General features: G+C 39.7%; 1 protein-coding gene and 1 long non-coding RNA gene across 2 annotated transcripts; one reads left to right on the plus strand and one right to left on the minus strand.

Annotated features, from left to right (window-relative positions):
- The first annotated feature begins 717 nt into the window (after nt 1-717).
- FMO2 (flavin containing monooxygenase 2 (non-functional)) lies at nt 718-27132 on the plus strand. The gene is made up of 9 exons (XM_011962287.1): nt 718-861; nt 1212-1349; nt 9588-9776; nt 12879-13041; nt 15532-15674; nt 20306-20505; nt 21683-22038; nt 24107-24179; nt 25176-27132. Exons 2-9 carry the CDS (start codon nt 1218-1220, stop codon nt 25525-25527), a joined length of 1608 nt encoding a protein of 535 aa, XP_011817677.1. The 5' UTR covers nt 718-861; nt 1212-1217; the 3' UTR covers nt 25528-27132.
- On the minus strand, nt 15435-20431 carry LOC105526334. Its single transcript, XR_001004069.1, has 2 exons — nt 20332-20431; nt 15435-15701 (listed from the first exon to the last, which is right to left on the minus strand). It is a non-coding gene; the product is annotated as an uncharacterized LOC105526334 (long non-coding RNA).
- Nucleotides 27133-27467: the final 335 nt, after the last annotated feature.

The raw sequence follows: 27467 nt of genomic DNA on the forward strand, positions 1-27467 counted from the left end.
AAAAGAGAGCAGTGGACAGAAAGATCTTAGAAGTCACACTAGGTTCATCCAAGCCACCATACACACAGGCAGAAAAATCAAAATAAGGTATGAGTCTGAACAGGGTGAGCAATCTAGGAAAAGATGAGCACAGTACGCTAGGGCCCAGAAATCATCAAGTCTGTGAAAACTAAGCCAGAACAGAAATGTGAATTCCATAAGATCAGGGACATAATCTGTCTTGTTCATCCAGGCATGGTAATCTGCCAGAAATAGTGCTTAACTATAAGAACTGAATATTTGTTAGATAATTAAACCACCAACTAAATGAGATTCATGCAACCATGAAAAATCCTGCTATAGGTGCACAATATTGATATACTGGAAAGTTAAAAAATCAAGTTGGAAATTAGACTGCTATTGCACTTTTGTTTGTGTGTGTATATCTATAAATAGGTGGAAGAATACACCAAAACGTCAACAGCAGTTACCTCTGGGTGGTGAGGTTAGGAGTAATCTTAACCTTCTTGTTATTTATCCCTGTATGTTCATTTGTGAATATTTATTACATCATGATAAAAAGGATTTTTAAACTATCTGTATGTATAAGAGTATATGTTGCTACTGTGTAAGAGTATATGCTGTTACTGTAAAGATATTGCATCACTACTGTTGACCTCAGAATATGCACCTATTGCCTAATTCTAGGACTCCTGGCTAAGTCTTTGGAGCTTCACCTGGAAGAATGCTGGAAGAGACGGAGCTCCTCCCATTTCTCACCGCCACCTCCTACTCTTAAAAACACTTCCAACTGCCTCCCAGCACACAACCAAGGGAGAAAACTATTCTGTCAAGAGACGGTGCCAAAAGGCAAAAACAAAGGTAAGGTTGATTGCTGGGGAAAGCAGCTGAAAAGGAAAAGCTCAGAACTCTAGCTGGAAATTTGGCTCACATACCTAGTATGTTACTGCATAGACTGGCTTTGTTGAATGCGTCGCTTTTAAATGTTAAAGCTAGATGTAAGCAAGGTGTGCAACAAAAGTCCATAAGACAACTCAGCTTTTCTCAAAGGCAAGAAGAGAGCAGGATTTTTGACTGGCTCTTTCTTCAATAGTGCTGCTTATTAAATTACCACTGCTACAATGTTTAAAGCCAACTACCTGACTACATCATAAGGATTCTCTTACCCGTTGTCCCAGTTAAGTAATGTCGATTGATCAACTCCTTGACAGGAACTGATGGCAAAGAAGGTAGCTGTGATAGGAGCTGGGGTCAGTGGCCTGATTTCTCTGAAGTGCTGTGTGGATGAGGGACTTGAGCCCACTTGCTTTGAGAGAACTGAAGATATTGGAGGAGTGTGGAGGTTCAAAGTAAGTGAGATTTTCTTGGGTCTTGAACAGGTCGTGTTATTTCAGGGTGAATCACGGTTACTGATGGGCCATATTGAGAAGTTATTAAACAACTTTGATCAGATTTTATTTCTGTTTATTGACGTGGCCATAATGGAACTGAAGTCATAGGCTGGTATCTCTCCCCTGGTCAATACTAACCCAACCCAGGTAGCTGACCCAGGCATGTAAAATATGTCTTCTTTTGGATTCAGCAATTGTCTTACAGCCCATACTTTTGTCATTCTCTAATACACTAATATTACAGAACATTTTACAAAAATAGAAGTAACAGGGATTCTTCAAGATATCACTTCTGCTTCAATTATTGAACCAAATGCTTCTTTAGAGAACATGCTGTTATCATTACTATTTTTCTGACAAATGAACCATGTTTGTTTAGTGAGCTTTATCAATGACATTCTAGTATAACTGCTGTGAAACTCTTTGTCAAATATGTTTTATTAATTAAATGTATTCTATTAATCAAACCAAATATTGACAATGCTAGTTGTATGTATTAGTCCATTCTCACGCTGCTGTGAAGAAATACTGAGACTGGGTGATTTATAAAGGAAATAGGTTTAATGGACTCACAGTTCCACATGGCTGGGGAGGAACTCAGGAAACTTACAGTCATGGCAATGGGAGAGAGAGGTGCTGAGCAAAGGGGGAAAAGCCCCTTATGAAACCATCAGATCTCATTAGAACGCACTCACTGTCATGAGAACAGCATGAGGGTAGCTGCCCCCTTGATCCAATTACCTCCCACCGGGTCCTTCCCATGACATGTGGGGATTGTGGGAACTACAATTCACGATGAGATTTGGATGGGGACACAGAGTCAACCCATATCGCTGTCCTTCACAATTTGTATAAAAATTGGAAAGTTGCATAGACAGACAGCTATAAGGATTTATAATTATTCCTTCCCACAACCTCTCAATAGGCAGTAGCTTACCACCTTCTAACTGTGAGATCTTGAGCAAGTTATTTACATCCTGTGTTTCAGTTTACTCAATTATATATGGATATAACAGGCAAGTGTGATTATCTCGTAGTGCTATTTTGAAGATTAAGGGAGATAATTCATACAAAGAACTTAGATAAGTTTGGGACTCATAATAGAGTTCAATAAATGTTAGCTACTAACAATAACTATATATTTTATAGATGAGCAAACTGAAAGTGAGGGAGGTTAAGTGAGATGGCCAGGGCCACACAACTGGAGGAACTGGCCTTCAAACCAGGGCCTCTATGACTTCTAAACAGATAAGCCCTGACTTACAACCATTAAACAAAAAGTTTACATTCAGAACCCAAAAGCAATGACTTTAGAATTATGTAATCAGGTATCTCTGAGATATTAAAACACTTAAGAATATTCCAGATGGGAGCAAAAGGTTTGACTACATGAAAATCAAACTCATATCAGCAGAGACCATACAAAGGGCTCTCATTGCAGGCTGATTAGTTAGGAGGATGGCAAGGTGATCCAGGACCTGCACGTGCTTTGTCAGTTCAAATTTAATCTCACGCCAACAGGGATCTTTTTTAACATTCAACATTAGACTTCTCAACTACATATGACCATAAACCACACCTAGAGGGTTTCTTTTCTTTTTAATATTTTTTTGGGACAGGGTCCTACTCTGTCGCCCAGGCTACCATTCCCAGCCATGCAGAGTTTCTTAAAGATATTGATTCCTTTGGTTAAACAAACCTGCCACCAAAAAAATAATAATAATAATAATTGATTCATGGGCACCATCCCGGACCTACTGAATCAAAATCTTCTGGGAGTTTTTAATAAATATCTCAAATGAATCCTGTAAGACAAGTTTGGTAATTGTTATACAAACACCTAATTTAAAAATCTGATCATTCTAGTATCTAAACACACTCAGAGTTAATGATGGAGAAGGGAGAAATGTATTCTTCTGTAAGACAGGTAGCTTTGCAAAAAGGAAAACAGCTTAAATCACATTCATTTCTTATTAAAACCTGGTAATTAACATCATTTTAGCTTTTCCTGGGATGGTGATATAATGTGCTGGTCATTCCTGTCTTAACCAAAGATATTTTTGTCCACTCTAGGTTCACATGTAGACTTCAGTTGGGAGTTTTTTGTTTTTGTTTTTGTTTTTTTGAGACGGAGTCTCCCTCTGTGGCCCAGGCTGGAGTGCAGTGACTCGATCTCGGCTCACTGCAGACTCCGCCTCCCGGGTTCACACCATTCTCCTGCCTCAGCCTCCGAGTAGCTGGAACTACAGGCGCCTGCCACCACGCCCCGCTAATTTTTTGTAATTTTAGTAGAGACAGGATTTCACCGTGTTAGCCAGGATGGTCTCTATCTCCTGATCTCGTGATCCTCCCACCTCAGCCTCCCAAAGTGCTGGGATTACAGGCATGAGCCACCGCGCCCAGCCGGTAGATTCTTAACCTAAACAAGAAATGTAGAAATTACAGTTGTTCCTTGGTATATGCAGGAGATTGGCTCCACAACCTCCCTCCCCCAGTATACCAAAATCCTTGCAAGCTCACATCCCACGGACTTATTGTCAGCAAAAGAGATGAGAGTTAGCTTGAATAGTCTGCCAACAATATGATTTGATGAATTCTAGGAAGGTATTTTCTTCAGTAAAATATTTCTCCAACTATCCTATTGCCATTATCTAAAATTTCAGACTAGAGATACCTTCCTATTCACTAGAAAAACTGGATTAAAACCCAATTGGGCTTTATTGAATATTAAAGGTTAAGTATATAACTGTGGAACTTGTAACAGTATCACATTTCAAATTCCTCTTAAAACTATATCCAATAGAGGAATGTAAACTATTGTCTCCACTCAATGAAGTCAAAAGGTCCAAAGAGTCTCCCTTCAGAGTGAAACATAAAATAAGCAAAATTTCACAGGCTGCCTGCAGGAGGGCTATGTGAGGGTTTGGGTTACCAGGTGACTGAGTTTCAGGAAGGTTGCTGGGAGCCCCATACTCTTCCCTGGGAAACTTTGCCTCTTCACTACTCTACCATCCAGAAGCAATGTTTAAAATGGGTTATTAATTTTTATATTTATACAAATCCTTCTGAGATTACTTAACATATTTGGTGGTGACAAATTAACAATAAATAAGTAAATTTAAGAATCCTTGTCCTATGCCCAACCCAGACAATACAGAATTCTTCCAAACTCTCCAGCACCCCCTAGTGGCACATATGGACCATGGGACAGGTAGGTGATTAGCATATATTTTTAGCTCTGTTTCTAGCAATGGGAAGCACTTGGCAAGCATCACCTTCTTTTATTCGCAATACTGTTAGGAAGTACGTATTATGATTATCTTTATTTACATATTAAGAAGAAACAGTTTTCAGATAAAGTATTTGCTCAGGGGAACATAGGTGGCAGGGGAAAAAAAATGAGGGTTTACAGTTTTGGAGCTCTTACACTTAATAACCTTGCTGAAGTATTGATAGAGGAAAACATGATCATCTTTCAGTCACTAACCTTCGCTGTTTCCTTTATTGTTCCTAATACCTTGTAGTCACGTGGGAGTTACCATGTATAGTTTTTTTTTCCTGTGGGTTTTCTTTTAATATTTGGATCTCCTCCTTTTCCAGATGTATATGTTTAGTTATTTTAATTTTCATGTAATACTCTCTAGACATATCTCAATCCTGATTTTCTTCCTCTAAGTTCAATCTGAAATATCATTTTCTCTCTTAAAATATGGTTCCCCCAAGATCCAACATTCCAAACAGATTGCTAATGAGTGTATACCCTTTACCCTGAAAGCAGCAGAAAAAAAGGTGGGAAATACCTGAGCCAGGGAGCTTAATTAGGGGCCTCTATCAGTGATCAAAGCCAGCGATCAAGGGGGACACCAGCCTAATGAAAGATGACAGAAGATAGCAATACTCTAACAGAGATGTGGTTCACAAAGTTCATTGTTCAGAAGCAGCTAGGGAGCACTTCTAAAATACGGAATCTGGGCCTTTTTTTTTTTCTGAGATGGAGTCTCACTCTGTCGCCCAGTCTGGAGGACACTGGTGCAATCTCTGCCCACTGCAACCTCCACTCCCCGGCTTCAAGCGATTCTCCTACCTCAGCCTCCTGAGTAGCTGGGATTACAGCCTTGTGCCACCACACATCTGGACCCATCTTCTAATGCAACTGGTCCACTGACTGGCATTTGAGAATTGCTATTTTACCTCTAACTGTAGGACAAGGAAATAAGAAGAGTTTCAATCATATTCAATTAAGGTAATGGAGCACATAGATGTAAGGTCCATCCGAAAGAGTGAAATGACAGAATCACAGAATATTTTTAAAGAAAAGCATTTTATTACTTCTAACTGCCTATGATAACTACCCATGAAAGCAAAATTATTGATTGGTAAGGGTCAATATAATGATGTTTCACAAACAAAAAGTTTAATTTGTAAGTTTTTGTAATTCACATTTACAATAAGTGAATCTGTTTCTGCTTTATAAATTTGCTCCCTTGAGTAGATTAAATATTACCCTTATGATCTTCCTTAAACTCAGTTTACGACCTTTTTATTGTCATGAAGTCAAACATAAACTTCAATTCAGATCATGATCAAAAGATCATAAATTCTAAATAAGTGCTATCTAAATTAATTTGGTTTGCTAGAGTTTTCTGACATTCTGAAAGTTCTATATTAGAAGAATTCTTTATTATATGATCATTTATGTTAAAAAATGGCAAATTCTATACATAAGGAAATTCAGAATATCTATATTTATACTTAAATATATTATCCAGGCAGTACGAGTACTTAATATGTGAGTTAAATTTATCGGTTTTGAAAACTGTGTCTCTGTCCTCCTCTTGATTGACAATAAACCCTCTGTCTCCACTTTCATGTCTCCAAAGTTCAAGTGCATTTTAATTCAATATAACAATAAGCTCCATAAAGATATAAACTATGTTTGTACTGTTAGCATCTTATCCCTAACTCCAAGCCCAGGCCCTGGTCAGGATAAGTATTTGATACATACTTGTCTATTAAATCAATGTTAATCATCTCTTCATAACTAGGAAAACTAGGCCAATTTTACCCAGATTTCTCTAAATACACAGACACCTACTTTAGCAAACTATATGTAGAAAGAAGCACAGCACATATAAAGACAAGGGGGTTTTTTTAGCTGCTATTTACCAATTAACCCAACAATAAAAGTTTATCACTTGGCCAGGGCGCAGTGGCTCATGCCTGTAATCCCAGCACTTTGGGAGGCTGACGGGGGCAGATCACCTGAGGTCGGGAGTTCCAGACCAGCCTGACCAACTTGGAGAAACCCTGCCTCTACTAAAAATACAAAATTAGCTGGGCGTGCTGGTGCATACCTGTAATCCAAGCTACTCAGGAGACTGAGGCAAGAGAATCACTTGAACCCAGGAGTGGGAGGTTGCAGTGAACCAAGATCATGAGATTGCACTCCAACCTAGGCAACAAGAGTGAAATCCTGTCTCAAAAAAAAAAAAGGAAGAAAGAAAGGATTATCACTTGATCTTCAGAAAAAGAATTGTGAGGTCATTATTGTTTGCTGACAGACTGACTACACAAGTAAAAGAAAACCTCCCAAAGGCAAGTTTTGCCCCGGTCCTAAGATTACCGTAGGGCCTCAGACATCAAATCAGTTCTTCTCATCACTCAAAATTCCCTTAAAATTGACCTGATAGAGGAGCCAACCACATTTTTAAGCCAAATTGTTGGGTCTTTTAAAAACTAGCATTTTGGCTGTAGTATAACTGTCTTAGTTTAACTGATTCAAAACTGTGGCTGGCTTAGTAAATTTAACTCTAGTGGCCAATAATAGAAAAGAGATCAATATTCTTAAGTATGTATTTTGAGCCTGGCATTCTGCTAAGTACTTTATTCACTCTCATTAAAGCCTTGGAACAATTGTTGCATGTTTAAGTTATTAGTGAGCCCCGTTTTATAGAGGAAAATGAGGAAACTGACCTATGTAACTTGCTCATGGTCACGAAGCCATTAAAGGTGGCAGAATTAGGACATCAACCCAGTCAGTCTGACTCCAGAACCCTCCTATTTATCTCTACTCTATACTACTCATAAAATTATTTGGTCTTGGGGCTGGGCGCAGTGGCTCATGCCTGTAATCCCAGCACTTTTAGGGGTCGAGGTGGGTGGATTGCTTGAGCTCAGGAGTTTAGACCTGCCTGGGCAACATAGTTAAGACCTCATCTCTACAAAAAAAAAAAAAAAAAAATTAGCCTGTGTAGTGGCACATGCCTGTGGTCCCAGCTACCTGGGAGGTTGAGGTGGGAAGATCACTTAAGCCCAGGAGGTTGATGCTGCTGTAAGCCATGATCATGCCACTGCATTCCAGCTTGGGCCACAGAGTGAGACCCTGTCTAAAAAAAAAAAAAAAAAAAAACTATCTGGTCTTGAGAAAAATAGTCTTTTTTGCTTCATAAAATATTTCCGACTTTGAAAACTTAAGAAACTTATTGTCTTGCCAATGACATTATATTCAATCATACTGAAACATCCAGAAATAGTTTACACATCAGTTTGACTTCAGTATTATGCAATTTAAAGCCAGTGTGTGAAAATAAAAACACTCTACCATTATTTGTTTATACAGAGTTCAGATCATTATATCCTTGTATATGAGACAGAAAACCCCTTGCATTCTAGTGCAAACTCTTTGGATATTAATATGTATAGTTAATAATAATGCCATACTAAATTCTAACAACCTAGAAAGTTAGCATACCTTAACCTGATTAGCTTTTACCAAGTTACTTGAAATTATAACAAAGTCACCACTTAAATCTTGATTCTGGCCAGGTGCAGTGGCCCACGCCTGTAATCCCAGCACTTTGGGAGGCCAAGGTGGGCCATTTGTTTGAGTCCAGAAGTTCAAGACCAGCCTGGGCAACATGGCAAAACCCCATCTTTACTAAAAAAACAAAAAATTAGCAGGGTGTGGTGGTGCATACCTGAGCCCAGGAGGTTGAGGCTGCAGTGAGCTGAGATTGTGACCTTGCACTCCAGCTTGGGCAACTAGAATGAGACCCTGTCTCAAAATAAATAAAATCTTGATTCTAGACCAGCATAAACACACTACTCATGAAAAATGTCCTAGAGTAGGCATGAGTAAACAAAATAAATGATGAATGAATGAATGAATGAAAAAAATAGAGAGGAGCTGGGCATAGTGGCTCACGCCTGTAATCCCAGCACTTTGGGAGGCCGAGGTACGTAGATCACTTGAGGTAAGAAGTTCGAGACTGGCCTGGCCAAAATGGGTGTGGTAAAGAAATCAAAAGGTAAAGAAACCCTGTCTTTACCAAAAATACAAAAATGAACCAGGCACGGTGGTACCTGTAATCCCAGCACTTTGGGAGGCTGAGGTGGGCGGATCATGCCGTCAGGAGATCGAGACCATTCTGGCTAACGTGGTGAAACTCCATCTCTACTAAAAAATGCGAAAAAAAAAAAATTAGACATGCGTGGTGGCAGGCGCCTGTAGTCCCAGCTACTCAGGAAGCTGAGGCAGGAGAATGGCGTGAACCTGGGAGGCAAAGCTTGCAGTGAGCCGAGATCACGCCACTGCACTCCAGCCTGGGTGACCGATCGAGACTCCGTCTCCAAAAAAAATAAATAAATAAGATATCAGTGCTACTCACCTTTATCACTTGACAATGATTGATTTGTGTAAAGGGATTCAAATCAAAATTTGTCAAAATGTGCAAACTCCCTTCCTCCAAAAGTACTCATTTTAGAATACTGAAATTCTCTATTACGTTCTCTGCCCGGTGTCCCAGGGTTTACTGGTTTCTAAAGAGCTAGTGGCTGTATACAGCCTTCCCAAGGGGAATTTAGGAAGCAAGCTGGTTGTCACAAAGACTAACATTAAATAGGTAGAGACCCAGGATGCTAATATCTTGCAATGTGCCAAAATAATTGTCCATGACCCCAGCCTCACCATTGCCACATCACCCCCACCCCTCACAGTGAGCGTTACAGGTAGGCAATAAACTGGTGTCATCACAGAATGATTGCTGGAACACATAGACTGCACTCATCACCTAAACATTGTCATCACATCACAGCAACCAAAGACAATTGTATCACCCAGGGGTTAGATGTAGGAAGAGTAAAAAACAAACAAAAAAATTGAGTGCGTAATTATCACTATTTTATTTGATCCTTCAGGAGAAGGTGGAAGATGGCCGAGCAAGCATCTATCAATCTGTCATTACCAACACCAGCAAAGAAATGTCCTGTTTCAGTGACTTTCCAATGCCTGAAGATTTTCCAAACTTCCTGCATAATTCTAAACTTCTGGAATATTTCAGGATTTTTGTCAAAAAATTTGATCTGTTAAAATATATTCAGTTCCAGGTATTGTATTTTTGGGGAAATGGGTTTCTCTACATTAGTTCAGCTATTTAAATAGAAAAGTTACTCTGATAATGAAAGCGATTATGAATAAAGTATCCCATTCTAAGTGTTTGTTGAAATATAACAACCTGATATAAAACCCAAAAAGTAGTGTTATTACCCTTGATATTATAGATTATATACATTTATTGAAGAGGAAAATCATCTGTTAAAGGTTTGAATGATATTGATGTCAAAACATTTTCTTTTTTTTTTTTTCTGAGACAGAGTCTCACTCTGTTGCCCAGGCTGGAGTGCAGTGGCACAGTCTCGGCTCACTGTAACCTCTGCCTTCCAGGCTCAAGCGATTCTCCCGCCTCAGCCTCCATAGTAGCTGGGACTACAGGCACACATCACCATGCCTAGTTCATTTTTGTATTTTTGGTAGAGATGAGGTTTCACCATTTGGGCCAGGCTGGTCTCGAACTCCTGACCTCAAGTGATTCACCTGCCTCAGCCTCCCAAAGTGCTGGGATTACAGGTGTGAGCCACTGCACCCGGCCTCAAAAATTCATTTAAACTATTATCTGTTACCATTGAGTATGCCTAGCTTCATTTGCCTTGAAAGGACATATACCAAAATTAAATTGCTGTTTTGTTTTCTTAGCTTCTTCATAGAAATGGGATTTCTTAGACATGTATTAAATAAACTCCTTGCTCTCTGTCCATACTAGAAGGCTGTGGAAAGTATTTTTACTTATCATTTTTTTCTGAATGCAATCTCTTGCAACCTAAAGATGGCCAAATCATTTTGAAATACACTTGGAGTTACCTTTTCCTGTGCTTCCTCAAAAACAGTCAACAAAAAACAATATTTTCATTAAGCATGCTGAATGTTTATCAATAGTCTATACTTTGAGAAATAGCTCCTATGCTTAGAAAATATAAATCACATTTCCTGGCCAGGTATGATGATTCATGTTTGTAATCCCAGCACTTTGGGAGGCTGAGGCAGGAGGATCACTTGAACCCAGGAGTTTGAGACCAACCTGGGCATTATGGTGAAAATCTGTCTCTACAAAAAATTTTTAAAAGATTATCCAGGCATGTTGATACCTACCTGTGGTCCCAGCTACTTGAGAGACTGAAAAGGGAGGATCACTTGAGCCTGGGAGGTCAGGGCTGCAATAAGTGGTGACTGTGCCACTGCACTCCAGCCTAGGCAACAGTGAGAGACCCTGTCTCAAAGTAAGTAACATTTCTGGATAAATAACTGTTAGTGAGGCTTATTTTTTTAATACATCTCATTTTCTTAGTAATTCTAATACTAGGTTTATATAATATCAACTTAGTAAATTTCGATGAAAATTTGTATTTACAAATTCCATTAAAATGTCTAGTTCTACCTAATGTAGTTTTCCCCCAATTCCTAGATCTAACTTGTGAATAACTGATTATGTATACCAGAAGGTTTTGTAGCTTTGTACACTTAACTATCAATCTACTTAACAAATATATTGCCCTCTTATGATATATAACTTCTATTCCATTCTTTTAAAGATCATGTTAGAGTTGCAAGGGAGTCACTTCTCTTGGCTATGGTGTTACTGCTGCTTTTGTTTCTCGGAGAGTGAGAGGGGTTGGGAAGACTAGTTTCTCTTTATGGATCTCTGAGTTGGTGCAAGTCATAGGTGTTAGAGCTCAACTCGAGAAGCAGGCAAACTGTAACAAGCCCTGTTGCTTATGATTGTCAATGTAATCTACCCAGTGCTTCTCAAACTCTAATGTGGACATGAATCACCTGGAGATCTTGTTAAAAATGTAGGTTCTAATTTAATAGGTATGGGGTAAGTTCTGAAATTCTGCACTTCTGACAAGCTCACAAGTGATACTGAAGATCCTGGTCCTCAAGTCACATTTTGAATAGCAAGGATCTGCAGCACTTCAGCTAATATACTACTTTGAACTACAATCTGAAATCTTTTCTCTCGTCTGAAAATTACCCAGATATTTAAAGCCCTTTCACAAGATTTCCACTAATATTCCATATATATTTTTAAATTGAGACAGCTTAAAAATTACCAACACAGGATTTTGAAAAATATCTAAAGATTTTAAATATATAAAAGACTAAAATACTTGCAAATGAGAAGCATGCCATTCCTCTAGCATTATAAACTTTGCTTCCACTTGATATTGTTTAATCCAGCAGATATGAAACATTTATGTACAATTTTAAAAATTAACAGACCTCCAGTGAGCTACATTTAAAAAAAACTAATGAACCAATAAATCATTTTATTCAAATGAGATCACGAACTGTCTTGCTCACATGAGGTACTCTGTTTTAAAAATAGTAAATGTTAAAAACTATCATTCCGTGGAATGCTGACCATGTGTCAGGCACTCTGCAAAGTGTTTTACATGAAATATCTTCTCTAATACAAAGTCCACAAAGAGGTGGCTACATAAGACGTTCCTGACATATGCCAACTGCATGATAACTTGAATTATTGGTTTGTTTCCTTGTTCAGACTATCAAATAACAAACAGAAGTTCTTTAAAAGAAACTTATTTGGTAATAGAGCATTGTAATGAGAATGTACATGCCATGGTAAACTATGTGTGTATTCAGGGAGTTAAAGGAAGATGAAGGTTTTTAAATGGCGGAAAAATACAATTACATAATTGTTTTGAAATAATTATATAAATAATATAAAGAGCAATAACAAGGGTGATGCCAGTCGGAGATTGGACAGTTACTGAGCAGATGTTCTTATAGAAGTCATTTTTGTGTAAGATGATGATACTCTTTCTGCAAGGTGGTGGTTTTTGTAGTCTTTTTTGTTACCAGGCACACACCATGAGAACCTGCTCTCTCTGGCCTTTCCCACTTCTATTTGTTGGGTTTCTTAACATTAGTGACTCCATCTGGATTCTGACAGTTTTCATAAGAACTTGTTTTTCTTTTCTCTCTCAAGTCCTTACTCAGTATTCAACACCCTTAATAGACTGGCCCCACTGCTGAGTCAGGCCTCTTGCATGAAGCAGCGATGAGAAGGAAACACTTGGCCCATGTTATCCTGGAGTAATTCTCAATGATGCCTTCTCTGTTTCTTCAAGACAACTGTCCTTAGTGTGAGAAAATGTTCAGATTTCTCATCCACTGGCCAATGGAAGGTTGTCACTCAGAGCAACGGCAAGGAGCAGAGTGCTGTCTTTGATGCAGTTATGGTTTGCAGTGGCCACCACTTTCTACCTCATATCCCACTGAAGTCATTTCCAGGTGAGACCCGCAGGGATTCCCAGCTTTTTGGAGTAGGTTTCCAGGTACTTTATGTGTAGTTTAGATTGACAGGCAGGATTCATTGCTGCAACTAGGCACAACTTGGCTCAATAAGATTGAGATAGAGCTAAAAAGATGAAAGACACCAAACAGCATCTTTGTTTCTATCAGCCTCTGAGTCTTCATCACACATAGATCTCAGAGCCAACTTCCTTGGAAGTCACTAAGTCCTCAGCAGAATTTTAGAGAATGCACATCAAACTGGTTCTCTGTTGGAGAGGCCCTTCTAGTCATGTGCCTGCATTGGCCTTTTTCTACCCTGTCAAACACCGAGCCTTTTCCACAGGTCCATTCTCACACACAAGGGGAGCACTCCTAGAAAGAAATGCTTCTGCAAGTTAGTGATGGGGAGAGAAGTGCAAGAATAGAACCCTGCATCCACCTGTTCTGGTCCACCCAAGTCTTTCCTGAGAGAACACACTTCTTTCCCAAGGCCCTCAGAAAAATAGGTAATATAGTGGTTCATACGCCAGGCTTCATATTAGAATCATCTGGGGAGCTTCTAAATCCCTGATGGCCTGGGGACCTACCCCCCTACCCAAGGATTCAAACACTATGGAGTAGTGTTAGAGCAATGAAAGTTTGCTCAGGTGATTTTAATATATAGTCAGGATTAAGACCTGCTCATCTAAAGCAATTGTTCCCAACTAGAGTCACCTGGAGGGCTTTTCAAAGCACAAATTGCTATGCCCTACCCTCCATATTTCTGATTTAATAGGTGCTATGGCTTGAATGTCCTGTCCAAAACTCATATTGAGGTTAATCCCCAATGGGGCAGTATGAAGAGATGGGGCCTTTAAGAGGTGATTGAGTCATAAGAGCTCTGCCCTCATGAATGGGTTAAGCCATTTGTGGATAAATGGGTTAATGGATTATTGGGTTATCACAGGAGTGGAATTGCTGGCTTTATAAGAAGAGGAATAGAGACCTGAGCTAGCATGTTAGCATGCTTGGCTCCCTCACCATGCAATGCCCTGTGCTGCCTTGGGACTCTTCAGAGTCCAAACCAGCAAGAAGACTCTCAGCAGATGCAGCCGTTCAACCTTGACTTCTCAGCCTCCACAATTGTGCGCCAAAATAACTTCCTTCCACTATAAAATATTCGGTTTCAGATATTTTGTTAAAAATAGAAGACAAACTAAGACAGTAGGTCTGGCATGAGGCTGAGAATTTGCATTTCTAACGCCAGGCAATGCTGATATTGCTGGCCTTGTGACCACGCTTTGAGAACCAATAATCTCAAGATTCTTTCAAGCAACCCCACCGTCAATGGCAAATCCTTTATCAAGTCGTATGTTTGTGGGAAGTGTAATAGTAACTAGGAAAGGACACAGAGAAGCTTGTCTGTGATTAACCACCAGCAAGTCACTGACTTATACAATATGGAAACCAACTCCTATGTTCCTGGTTTTTAGTTTTAGTTTTTGTTTACTTTTGGAAAATAAGATTGCTAAATTGTTTTCTATTACACAATTATAATAGCACTTCATAATGTGCTTAAGAAATATTTAAGAGTATCTGATAAGTGGGTTTTTTTTTTTTTTTTTGAGATGAAGTCTTACTCTATCACCCAGACTGGAGTGCAGTGGCACAATCTCGGCTCACTGCAATCTCCACAACTTCCATCTCCCAGGTTCAAGTGATTCTCCTGCCTCAGCCTCCCAAGTAGCTGGGATTACAAGTACATGACCACCCCTGGCTAATTTTTGTAGTTTTACTAGAGACACAATTTCATCATGTTGGCCAGGCTGGTTTCAAACTCCTGACCTCAGTTGATCTGCCCACCTTGGCCTACCAAAGTGCTAGGATTACAGGCTTGAGCCACCACTCCCTGCCTAATATGTGATATTAAAGTGTCAAGCGTCATTATATAGTCCAAAATAGTATAATGGGAAGCCAGAAGGCAGTATCTGGTCCTGCTGTATTCATGACCATTTGTTTGTCTCTATCAGAGCCTCCGAAATCAAAATCAACCCCTTTGGTCCTGTTGCTTTTTTTTTTTTTTTTTGGTGTTGAGACAGTCTTACTCTGTCACCCAGACTGGAGTACAGTGATGCAATCAGGGGTCACTGCATTCTTTACCTCCCAAGCTCAAGCAATCTTCCCACCTCAGTCACCTGAGTAGCTGGGACCACAGGCATGCGCCACCATGCCCAGTTAATTTTTGTATTTTTTTGTAGAGACAGGGTTTCACTATGCTGCTAAGGCTAGTCTCAAACTCCTGAGCTCAATCAACCTGCCTAGGCCTCCCAAAGCACTGGGATTACAGGCCCCACCTGGTCTGGTACCTAAACTTTATGTGCTTTACTCCTATAGAGAAGAGGCAAAACAAATTGACTGCAGAAAGGAAAAGCTGACAATGCAGTTTTATTGAAATCAGCTTGACATAGTTGCTCTGGAGTTCAGACTTCTCTCTTCTTCCCCTTGAAGGTATTGAGAGGTTCAAAGGCCAATATTTCCATAGCCTCCAATACAAGCATCCAGATGGATTTGAGGGAAAACGCATCCTGGTGATTGGAATGGGAAACTCGGGCTCCGATATTGCTGTTGAGCTGAGTAAGAATGCTGCTCAGGTGCGATGCTCTCTGCTTACCATGTACCTGGAGGGGAGGAAGTGGGGCTGCTATACTGGAGAACCCCAGCCATATAATCACGGCTCCAATCCTCATTAACTAGTTGGTTGGTAGCCCATTGTGGCATCATAGAAAATCTGGAAGTCAAGAAACCAGTTTATCTCCTAGCTCTGTCACTAACCAGCCATGTATCCTAGAGTGATTCATTTCACTTCTCTGGGTGATGGCTCCCCCATTTTTAAAACGGGAACTTTTGACCAGATGATTTTCCAGAAAGAGGCCTTTCATCAACACGGCTCACTGCAGCCTTGACCTCCTGGGCTCCAGCCTTCCTTTCATCTCAGCCTCCTGAGTAGCTGGGACTACAGGCACATGCCACACCACACCCAGCTAATTTTCATATATTTGTAGAGATGAGGGTCTCACCATGTTGCCCAGGCTGGACTCAAACTCCTGAACTCAAGCAATCTGCCCACCTCAGCCTCCCAAAGTGCTGGGATTATAGGCATGCACCACCATACCCAGCCAAGACACCTTGTTTCTACCTGGATATTTAATGAGAGGTTAATCTGTTCATATTCTGGAGAGTGGCTTTTAGAAATTTAGTGCATATTTGAATTATATTTGAAATATAATCTTCAGTTACCCAAATATTATGAAAAGAAAGATTAAATAGATAGTAAGTCTCTCAATTAAAATCATAGATATTTAGGTGCTTCCTGAGGCCTTCTAACCACTGTCCTCTTAGCACCTGCTCAGGAATGACACCAGCTCAGCTGCCAAAAAGTCAAACATTACACGATGCTGCTGCTGACAGTGGTGGTAAGGAATAGCAAAAAAAAAAAACTCCTTCTGCAAGGATAGACCTAGGCAAAGAAAGAAAAATTGCTAAAGGCCCTCTCCCAAAGCATCCCCTCTCAAGAAGGCCTGAACAAGATGCCCAATCACTCTTACACTAGCTCCCTCAGCCTGGTATCTCTGGCCACCCAGGGCTTACCATGGCCCTCTGCACAACCAACAAATCATTTTCATTCTGAGTCTTACACTTTCAGGACTCTAGATATCCAGTGGCAAAAGTTATAAGCAAACATGACGCCTGCCCAGCAGGTTAATGAAGGGGTTGCAATGGGCCCTGTCAGAGTCATCCATCAGTCAGTGTTAGTCAGTGCCAGCCTGGGAACAGAGCAGGTCACTAACACCAGAAAGAGATTTACTAGACCCAGTAAGTCTTCACTTTGTGAGAATAAACCTCTGTCACTTATCACCTCAGTGTGAAGAACAAGTGAGGGGGCAGGAACTGTGACAGCCTGGAGAGGAGCAGAGCTGGAAAGTGAGAGTACCAGCTCTAGGCTCTTTCATGCTGGGAATACCCACAAAGCCTAACAGTGTATAATGGGGCAGTATATGAGGAGCTGATGTAGCAGTCAGCCAAGTGAAGATCCATCCTAGACTACTACATGTTGTCAGACCAGTGATTTGGACTTAGATTTCTTCATTCCAAAGATATCAAATTTTCGATGGAAAGAACCAGTTCCTTGTATGGGTCTTGCCCTACAGAAAACCTTATGGTGCCAGATTCAGTATTAAGTAACTACCTTGGCTCTATCTGCATGCCTTACAGCTCCTTAAATAATCTTTTGCACAGAATGCAAAAGACTTTGTTGCCGTCTTCCTCTATCAGTGTAAATGCCACTAGGTGCCCCCTTTTTAGGAGGTACTTCACTTTGAGGTCAATCATCTTTAAAACAGAGTCTCAATAAATTCTGGGGCTATGCATGTGATACATCACCTACATAGTAGATTCCTCCTAAATATGTTATAATCATACATTTCCAGGATTATAATCATTCATCTGCACTAATTTCTTCAATATTTATTAGAGTAACAATATAAATCTATAACTATCGTGAAACCTTTTACACAGAGTAATATACTCTCAAGCCTTCTGTGAAAAGACTAACCAGAGACTTTACAGGGGCTGTATTTGCTAGGAACAGAACTAGATGCATCTGCATAACTTGAAATTATCACCTGAACTCACCAAAATTCTGAGTGTGCACTGCTCTGTTAAAAGAAATTCACCTTTATAAGGATACAGCACTCTCTACCACAATCCAAAAGCGCCACTCAAGATCATATGGGATGGTGCTGCGTCATTGTATTAATCCATTCTCACGCTGCTACGAAGACATACCCAAGACTGGGTAATTTATAAAGAAAAGAGACTTAATTGACTCACAGTTTGTCATGGCTGGGGAAGCCTCAGGAAACTAACAATCACGGTGAAGCACACCTCTTTACGAAGGTGGCAGGAACCAGAATGAGAGCGAAGGGGGAACCCCTTATAAAACCATGAGATCTCGTGAGAACTTACTCCCTATTAGGAGAACAGCATGGCGGAAACCTCGCCAGTGATTGAATTACCTCCACCTGGTCCCGCCCTTTACAGGTGGAGATTATTACAATTCAAGGTGAGAGTTGGGTGGGGGCACACAGGCAAACCATATCAGTCATTTACATACTTCTGACCAAAAACCAAATCTCTGGCCTTTGACCTAAAGCATGCGTCTCAGATAAAGCAGACTGAGCCTAAATCCTCATGTTTCTCTCGCTGTTGCAGCTGGTGTCACTAAGGCAGGTTAGACTCCCCTGCTGTAGGGAGGGTCACAACAGAAAAAGAGTGAATCAAACAGGCAGAGCATTCCACTTGATCCTGAGGAAGAAGAGGGGACAGTAGTAACGGAAAGAGACACTAATGGAAATATTTTTGTATCTAATATCTAATCAAAGTATTGCCAAGTCAGCCTAAGGGCAACGGCAGGAGAAATTCAGAACATAGGTATATACCACACACAGACCAGCAATACAGGAATGGTTGGTGTAGGTGCTACTTCACAAGCTAGGAATTTAAGGCACATCCCCACAAAATTTGTCTCCAAATTCTGGTTCACTCCAGACATAAGGCACTGTATGAAACTCCTCTCGGCCGGGCGCAGTGGCTCAAGCCTGTAATCCCAGCACTTTGGGAGGCCGAGACGGGTGGATCATGAGGTCAGGAGATCGAGACCATCCTGGCTAACACAGTGAAACCCCGTCTCTACTAAAAAAAAGACAAAAATCTAGCCGGGCGTGGTGGCGGGCGCCTGTGGTCCCAGCTACTCGGGAGGCTGAGGCAGGAGAATGGCGTAAACCCGGGAGGCAGAGCTTGCAGTGAGCTGAGATCCGGCCACTGCACTCCAGCCTGGGTGACAAAACAAGACTCCATCTCAGGAAAAGAAACTCCTCTCTTCCAGCCTAACTTTACAAAATAACAGCTAGCAGTACTTATCACTTGCCAGGCAATATTTCAAGTACTTTATATATACCACCTCATTTAATCTACACAAGAATACAAGAATGCCATGAGGTAGGCATTCTTTTTATACCCCCATTTTACAGAGAGAGAAACTGAGGCACAGAGATTGAAATCATTCACTCACCTATCGCAACACAGATTGAAATAGTTCACCCACAGTAGTGTGATTTGGATTCAAACCCAAGCAGCCTGTATCCAATTCTCTAAAGTAAATTGGTTACCTTGCAAGTGAATCTTATGTGTTTATCAAGTATAGCCTTAAACAAAACTCACTGGATGGTATGTGAAAATTTAAGAAGCGGTTCAAATATGCATTTGGACAATGGGGGAGTAACAGTAAACACAGCAAAATATACATTTGAAAAGAGATTAAATGTACATTTTGGAAACGAGAAATCTTAGTAAACAAGGTAAAGAATACATCCAAAAGGGGATTCAGATGTGCACTTTAAGAGACAGAATCACAGTGTAAGTTCAGAGTTTTTAACTTTTAAAATACGTATCAGGCACTATGGCTCATGCCTGTAATCCCAGCACTTTGGGAGGCTGAGGCAGGAGGATCGCTTAAGCCCAGAAATTTGAGACTGACCTGGGCAACATAGTGAGACCATCTCTACAAAAATATTGTTTGCATTAGCTTGATGTGGTGGTCATGTTTGATGGTGAGGTGGGAGGATCACTTGAGCCTAGGAGGTCAAGACTGCAATGAGCCATGACTTCACAACTGCAGTCCAGCCTGAGTGACAGAGCAAGACCCTGTCACACACACACACACAATAATGAAGTCTTTTAAGTATGGAAGGAAGATTATTTCCCTTGTTATTCTCCATCCAGAGATATGCAGATGCATACACTTATACTTGTGTAGTCACTAGGCTATAATCACACGTTTCCAAGGATTATAATCATTCTACCTGCACTATAGAAGAAACTTAGATGGGTGGAAAACATGAGAGGAGGGAGGAACTTTCTCTTAAGGAGCAGCAAACCACAACTGTAAACATGGGAAAGTCTTGCGGATTTCATCATCAGAATTAGCCCAAAGACTTTCTCATGTCTGCATGAAGTTCTCAAGACTTTGTTACAGTCTTCCTATATCAGTGTAAATACCATGGGGTACCCCTGTTTAGGAGGTACTTTACATTGAGGTCAATCATCTTTAAAACAGAATCTCTGTAAATTCTGGGGCTACACATGTGATACATTACCTTCGTAGTAGATTCCTCCTAAATGGGACAATGCCCTAATTTAAACTGCATTTCTTTTTGCTTGCCAGGTTTTTATCAGCACCAGGCATGGCACCTGGGTCGTGAGTCGTGTCTCTGAAGATGGTTATCCTTGGGACTCGGTGTTCCACACCCGGTTTCGTTCTATGCTCCGCAATGTACTGCCACGAACAGTTGTAAAATGGATGATAGAACAACAGATGAATCGGTGGTTCAACCATGAAAATTATGGCCTTGAGCCTCAAAACAAGTAGAGTTATTTTGTTTTAATGGTATACTCGTTGGTGAGCAAAGTTGTCTGAAGGTGTCTCCCTTAACAAAGATTCAAATTGCTAACGTGGTATTTCAAACTACAATCTAACAATATGAGTACCTTATAGGTCCTGGAGTTTGGATTCTAAATTTGTTCTGTATACCTTTAAAAAACACTTAAGAAGATGAAACAAAAGTGTTACAAGCTGCTCCAGAAAGCAAAGCTAGGGGAGAAGTTTCTAATGCCCAGAGTTATCTAACATTGGAGAAAACTGTTTCAAGAGACTAAGACCTGCCTTTCAGAGGGGTGTGGTGGGAAACACGTAATTCTCCATCTAATCATTTATGCTTTGCTAACCCTATACCATGAAGGTTCTTCCCATGGGCAACCTTGGAAACACATTCCTTTTTCTTTGCTAAAAGACAAATCTCTGTCGATGTCAGTTATACGTCAGTGATTTAAGCACAAGCAAATGTTATGAATGGTTCTTTTGCTGTAGTTGTTACAGGTTTCTTCCCTTAAAAAACAGAAGAGCTTTAGAATCTTTTAACAAATGCCTGCCATGTAACTACTGTATTTATAAGTGCCATGTATTGTCTATTAAAAAAAGAAAAAGAAAATGTTCTCAAATCTACAAAAAAAATAAGCAGACTTTGCATCAACATCCATGTTATTACTAACAGAGACTCCATGGATATTTGGGATTAACAAATATCACCAAACCTAATTTTATATATTAATTTTCACATTAATCCCTTCATAGGTTTCAAAATTAGTGGAAATTTAGCAAATTTTTTCTTTCTTACTTATGATCAAATAGGAGTTAAATAAAACAGCAAAATAATAAAAGCTAGATAGCATGACAAAGGTTAAAAACAGAAATGGTATAATAACCACCAGAAAACTCAGGGATTTTGTCTAAGCCCTAGGGGATGCTTCCTTCTTTAAAATCTCTTTCACTCACGTCGCCTACATGTTTTCCCTTATTTATTGATGGGAGGTATTCGTGACATGAGAATTAAATCAGAAAATAAGGACTGGCACAGTTAAGTTAGAGTTTTACAGATATTTGAAAAGCCGTTTTATTTTCAGAGCCATACCCCAAAAATGTCAAGAGGGTTCAAGATTCCTCAGGAAATGATCCTTCAGAATGTTTTTCTTCTGTATGTCTCAGATACATTATGAAGGAACCTGTACTAAATGATGATGTCCCAAGTCGTCTACTCTGTGGAGCCATTAAGGTGAAATCTACAGTGAAAGAGCTCACAGAAACTTCTGCCATTTTTGAGGATGGAACAGTGGAGGAGAACATTGATGTCATCATTTTTGCAACAGGATATAGTTTCTCTTTTCCCTTCCTTGAAGATTCACTTGTTAAAGTAGAGAATAATATGGTCTCACTGTATAAGTACATATTCCCCGCTCACCTGGAGAAGTCAACCTTCGCATGCATTGGTCTCATCCAGCCCCTAGGTTCCATTTTCCCAACTGCTGAACTTCAAGCTCGTTGGGTGACAAGAGTTTTCAAAGGTAAGTGTGTGGGCAGGGGAGTGGCTAAGGGTTTCAGATCTGGTGAAGTTTATCAATAATGATAAGAATGTTGCCTGAGATAAAAAGGTTGCCAAGAAAACGTTTGACAACCTTGGCTGCTCTCACAAGATTAGCTTTCTGAAAAGTTACTGGAGAATTCAAAGAATAACAAATTATTACCAGGAATCTGGTAATAATAAATACCTGCAATCATCCCTTTAAACTATTAGACTGTCAAGAGAATTTCAACTGGCATAAAGCTAAGTGCATGTTAACTTTTCTTTGAATCGTGAGAGAGAAGTTTAAGAAAAGCATCTGTGTCTCCTGGTTTTACCTATGTGGTGTTTAAAACGTCCTCCGCATATGTGCAAATCAATTTAACTCTTAATACCTGAGTAGCTCAACTTCACAAATCCCTACAAGTTATAAAATTATTAAAAGGTTTATTTCTGAGTGCCTGTGTAGCACTTCATACTCCCCAGAACAGTGTTATCTCCCTGCCTCCAGGGTTCAATTCTGTTCAGCTAGGTATTACTGAATACTTAGCCCTGTGCTGTGAACTGGTGGGACTGAGAGAAATTTAAACAGACCATTTCAACATAATATGACAAATGCTTTGATTGAGTAATATGTGGAGTGCTCAGGGAAGGAGAGAAAGGGCACTTATCATGGTAGAAAAAGGAGAGGGCACATGATAAAGGAAAACGTCCTGGATAACTGCATTTCTCAGGGGCAGAAAAGGGGATTGCCTGAACAAAAGCATAGAGGCAATGATGCATATGGAAAGGTACATTATATTTGACATTCCTAGAGCATGACATATGAGGCAGAGAGAGAAAAGAGATTACTCTTGGAGAAGGAGACAGGACACAGGAATTTTGTAAGACATGCTATGGCGCTTAGATTATAAATTATAGGTCAGTTCTTCCCAAATATGGCTACACATGAAAATCATCTGATGGATCCTTACGGACCCTGATTAAGTAAGACTGGCCAAGGGATCTGGAATATGCATTTTAGAAAGTTCTTCAGCCCGGGGCACCAATGGAGGGTTATAAGCAAGGAACAGGCATTAGCAGATTTACACTTTGGATAGATTGTTTCAGCAGTAGTGTGGAATATAGATTTGAAAGTGGGGAAAGACTACAGCCTCACAGATGAAAGAGAAAGTTACTGAAGTAACCTATGCTAAAATATGATGCATCCTGGGCCAGGGCAGAGATACAAAGTGGAAAGGAAGCCATAAGTGTGAGAAAGCATTAAGGGAAAAATCAGCAGGACATTATGATTGGTTCAGTGTGGGAAAGTCAGAGAAACAGAGAGGAATCAAGGAGGGCTTACAGATCTCCAGCATTGGAAACCAGGTAAACAGCAGTGCTGTAAATAAAAGGGGGTGTGCAGAAAATGATGCAAGTCTGGACAGGAGGGCTTCGGTGAGGAACTTAGGCCTGGACTGCTTGAGTATGAGATGTCTGATGACTCTAGGCAAGGGGACTTGACCATATTTCAACACATTCAAAGCTCAGGGTACATTTGTGGGCAGGCAATGTAATCATGAGCACACAATAATAACTCCTGCATCGATCTTTCCCTATCTCCACTGCCCGACTCTCATCTCTCACCAGGTTTATTTCAACAGCCTCTTTACCAGTCTCCCCATGGGCTTGCGTCCCTGGAGTCCATTTCCCTAAATTCAGCAGCCAGACAGATCTTTCCAAAAAATAAATCTGATCTTCTCACTTCATGCAGAAAACTTCCACAGCCTCCTGTCACGTTTAGGATAGAGGCCAAACTGCTAGTCATGGCTGCCAGGTTCCCAGACATGCTTCCCTTTTCCAGCCTCTTCTCTTGGCCCTCTCCATCTTGTAGTCCATGCTGTAGACTGTGCTCCCTGGACAGCGTCACATGGAGTGCTTTGGGAGTGGCACCCCATGAAGTTCAACAGTACAGAAGCCCTGACTGGTATGACATGGTTCAATGGCCAGAGTTTAATTTTAAGAATCAACAACTAGATAAAGTAATGATATTGACTCAAACTTACTATTCAAACCAACCTTTTATTCCTTAGGCTTGTGTAGCCTGCCCTCAGAGAGAACTATGATGATGGACATTATCAAAAGGAATGAAAAAAGAATTGACCTGCAAGAATATTTTTTAATTCTCTACATGAAGCAGTGTTTCTCGAAGTACAGTGATCTAGCTACTTACAAGAACTGCCTAACTGCCTGATAAAATGCAAATTTCTGGGCTAGAGCCCAGATGATTGAATCAGAAACTCAGTGTGTGAGGCTAAAAATTGCATTTTTATCTTTTTCCTAAGCGATTCTTATACATACTAGGTTAAGAACCAAATACTTAAAGATAAGAATTGTACCAAATCAGAGCACTTCTCCTTGGCTTAATTTCATTTCAGTTCTATATGATGCCCATATCAGATTCCATAACTTCTCAAGCCACCTACACTCTGTGGTTAGAGAGGGAATGGGATGAGACAGTGGTGGTGATAGTAGTTTGAATAGCTGTGAAAAGTTAGCTGGAGAATCCCCATCAAAATAAATTAGGAAGGGGTTGGTATGAAGGTTCAAGGATTTGTACTTTGTGATGAGGTAAAATGAGGTTCAACAGTGACTGAGTACCCTTGGAAAGTTGATTTGGGGTTTACATCAGGTGTAGGGAGTTTTCTCTTGTTCAAATTCAATTTTACCTAACATTGATTATCTACTATATGTCATCCAGACTGCCAGGTACTTTAGTAATTTAACAAGCAAGTATTAAGTATTCCTCTGAGCAAGACACCAAGCTGTGCTTTCATATGAATTATCTCATGAATCCCTGCCGCCATCCTGACTAGTATGTACTTGCCTGGAGATTTCCCACTGCTTAAAAAATGCCAAACAATGGTGATCATCTTGTCACCTTTCTAGAGCATCCATGAATTCATGGCTCTTTGAGGGTCTATTCTCAATCCGAGTTATGAGCCTCCTGGAACAATAAACTCATACTTTCCACCAGAGACTCATTCAAAACTCATTCATGTATTCACTCATTCCTTCATTCCTTTAGCAGTTTTGAATGCCTAATATTCTAGAAAACTGAGAACATTTTGTGAATATTCCCTTTTTACTTTCTTCACTAAGGTTTGGAGAAAGCCAGAGCCAGACGTTGCAGACCAATTATGTTGACTACTTGGATGAGCTCGCCTTAGAGATAGGTGCGAAGCCAGATTTCTGCTCTCTCTTGTTCAAAGATCCTAAACTGGCTGTGAGACTGTATTTCGGACCCTGCAACTCCTATCAGTATCGCCTAGCTGGGCCTGGGCAATGGGAAGGAGCCAGGAGTGCCATCTTCACCCAGAAACAAAGGATACTGAAGCCACTAAAGACTCGGGTCCTGAAGGATTCATCTAATTTCCCAGTTTCCTTTCTGTTGAAAATCCTGGGCCTTCTTGCTATTGTTGTGGCCTTTTTCTGCCAACTTCAATGGTCCTAGTTAGCATAACACTTTGGGCTTTATTATCTTCAGTCACTACCTCCTAAAGAAAAAAAAAAAAACTGGAAAAAAATATTAAATTCCTGTTCTAATAATATATTTTAGAGTTAGGTAGTACAGGTGAGGGGGAAATTGTAGAGAATTAGCAGAATTGGGTCTATGTACAAAACCAAATTGTGTCATGCAATTTTGCCATTCCACGCTTCCCTCAGTTCACGAAAGTTACCAAAAAGTAAAATAAAATAAGACTGGCTCAGGCAAATAGTGCTGCCAGCCCTGATACACAGGAGTTGTATGGAAAAACAGTAGAATTACACAGCATGAAAAGCAGCCCATGGTTTAAATTATTAGACAATTTAAATTGTGGGTAAATATTTTAAGACTCCCAAACAATGTTTTTGATGGTCTTCTATCCACCCTACTTGGTAACAAAGTTCTCAGATGTTAGGTCATGTTTCATCTGCTCAGTCGGGGATCACTCAAACTACTAGAGAAAAAAGTGAGAGGATAGATTTAGAAAACATCAGTAATTGCTCAGATGAACTTTTAGGACCTCGTATTTAGAGCTAAGCAAATAGCCACATTTCCTATATTTTGACAGAAATACTGCTGGAAAAATTAAAATGTCATGATAGCTACCTAACAGATATAAATGTTTAATGCTTATCATAGGCCAGACATCATGCTATGTGCACATCATATGTATTATTTCATTTAATTCTCACAACAATTCTGTGAGATGGTTACAGCTATTATAGTCATTTCACAGATGATGAAACTAAGATTCAGAGCAGCTGATTTTGTGAGGCAGCTGGAATTGGAACCCAGGTTTGTTGAACTCTAGAACTAAAGATCATAATGTCTTATAATATATTTATTTACAAAACACTTCATTATTTATAAAGAATTTATTAACAGTTTATCTTATCTATACTCATATATCTGTTACTTTGGGAGGCCCTTTACATAGAAAACAGCATTCTTTTTGCCAAATATGACCAAATTACTTTTAATTTATAATTTTTGATTTATGTTTCAGCTAGATCTAAAAAGCATCTGAAGGAATTTACAATGAAAGATACCTATGCAATAACATTTAGGATAATCTTTGACATTTTGGAAAAATAAGAATTGAGGGAAAAAAAGTGTGTCTCCCAAGTAGATGCAAAGCATTATATTGATCGACACTTGTATCTAACTCTAGTCTTACAGATAACCAAGGCCAAAAGCTAAATAAACAATATGTAACCTCTAACATTTGGTAAAAGGAAGTATACTGGTCTGTTAGGAGAGACAAACATTTTTTTTAGAATTGAAGTCTAAAACAAACAAAAGCAATTCAATGTCAATAGACATTGAGCAACGTAATAGACGAACATCTCCTAATGGAACATTTGTTACAGCTGCTCCTTCCATGAACTGTGCTTTGTAAACTGAGCTCTGTCGTGAGTCCAAACCAAACCCTTCCAAGAGAGAAAAAAAGGTCAGAGATGTTGAAGATTTCAACAAATGTCTCCTCTTATTTCTACCAAGCCTTTGTGAACATTGTTCTTCATTTTGGCCTGGATTTCTCCCTCAGGGACCTAGAACAATGGAATGTCAGTCTCTGTAGTTAAAAGTTTTTCTTTAAAATTCAATTAAGTTATACCAGGATTTACAGGCAAGATTTTTTTTCTTCATTGCTCCCATAAGCAAATTTGTTTTTAAATAATTGTAAATGAGGTATATACTTAGTTCTTGGTTAAAAAATATATTGCATTGTTAAGTATTAAAGACTTTTTGTAAGCCATTGTATTAATAATACTAATAAAATTTATCAAGACTTTATAGCAAGGGTCAGTGAATTACTACTGCCTGTGGGCCAAATCTAGCTCACTATCTGTTTTTGTAAATAAATTTTTATAATAGTACACAGCCACACTCATTCATTTATTTTATGT

The sequence above is a fragment of the Colobus angolensis genome, unplaced genomic scaffold (assembly GCF_000951035.1).
Source record: "Colobus angolensis palliatus isolate OR3802 unplaced genomic scaffold, Cang.pa_1.0 Scaffold59, whole genome shotgun sequence".
Taxonomy (NCBI): domain Eukaryota; kingdom Metazoa; phylum Chordata; class Mammalia; order Primates; family Cercopithecidae; genus Colobus; species Colobus angolensis.

What these genes read in the sequence shown, in the direction of transcription:
- FMO2 (XM_011962287.1), top strand. Translation starts at nt 1,218, where the DNA reads ATGGCAAAGAAGGTAGCTGTGATAGGAGCTGGGGTCAGTGGCCTGATT. An exon ending in CCCACTGAAGTCATTTCCAG is followed by an intron (nt 13,042 to 15,531) that starts GTGAGACCCGCA and finishes TTCCCCTTGAAG; the next exon opens with GTATTGAGAGGTTCAAAGGC. An exon ending in AATGAAAAAAGAATTGACCT is followed by an intron (nt 24,180 to 25,175) that starts GCAAGAATATTT and finishes TTCTTCACTAAG; the next exon opens with GTTTGGAGAAAGCCAGAGCC.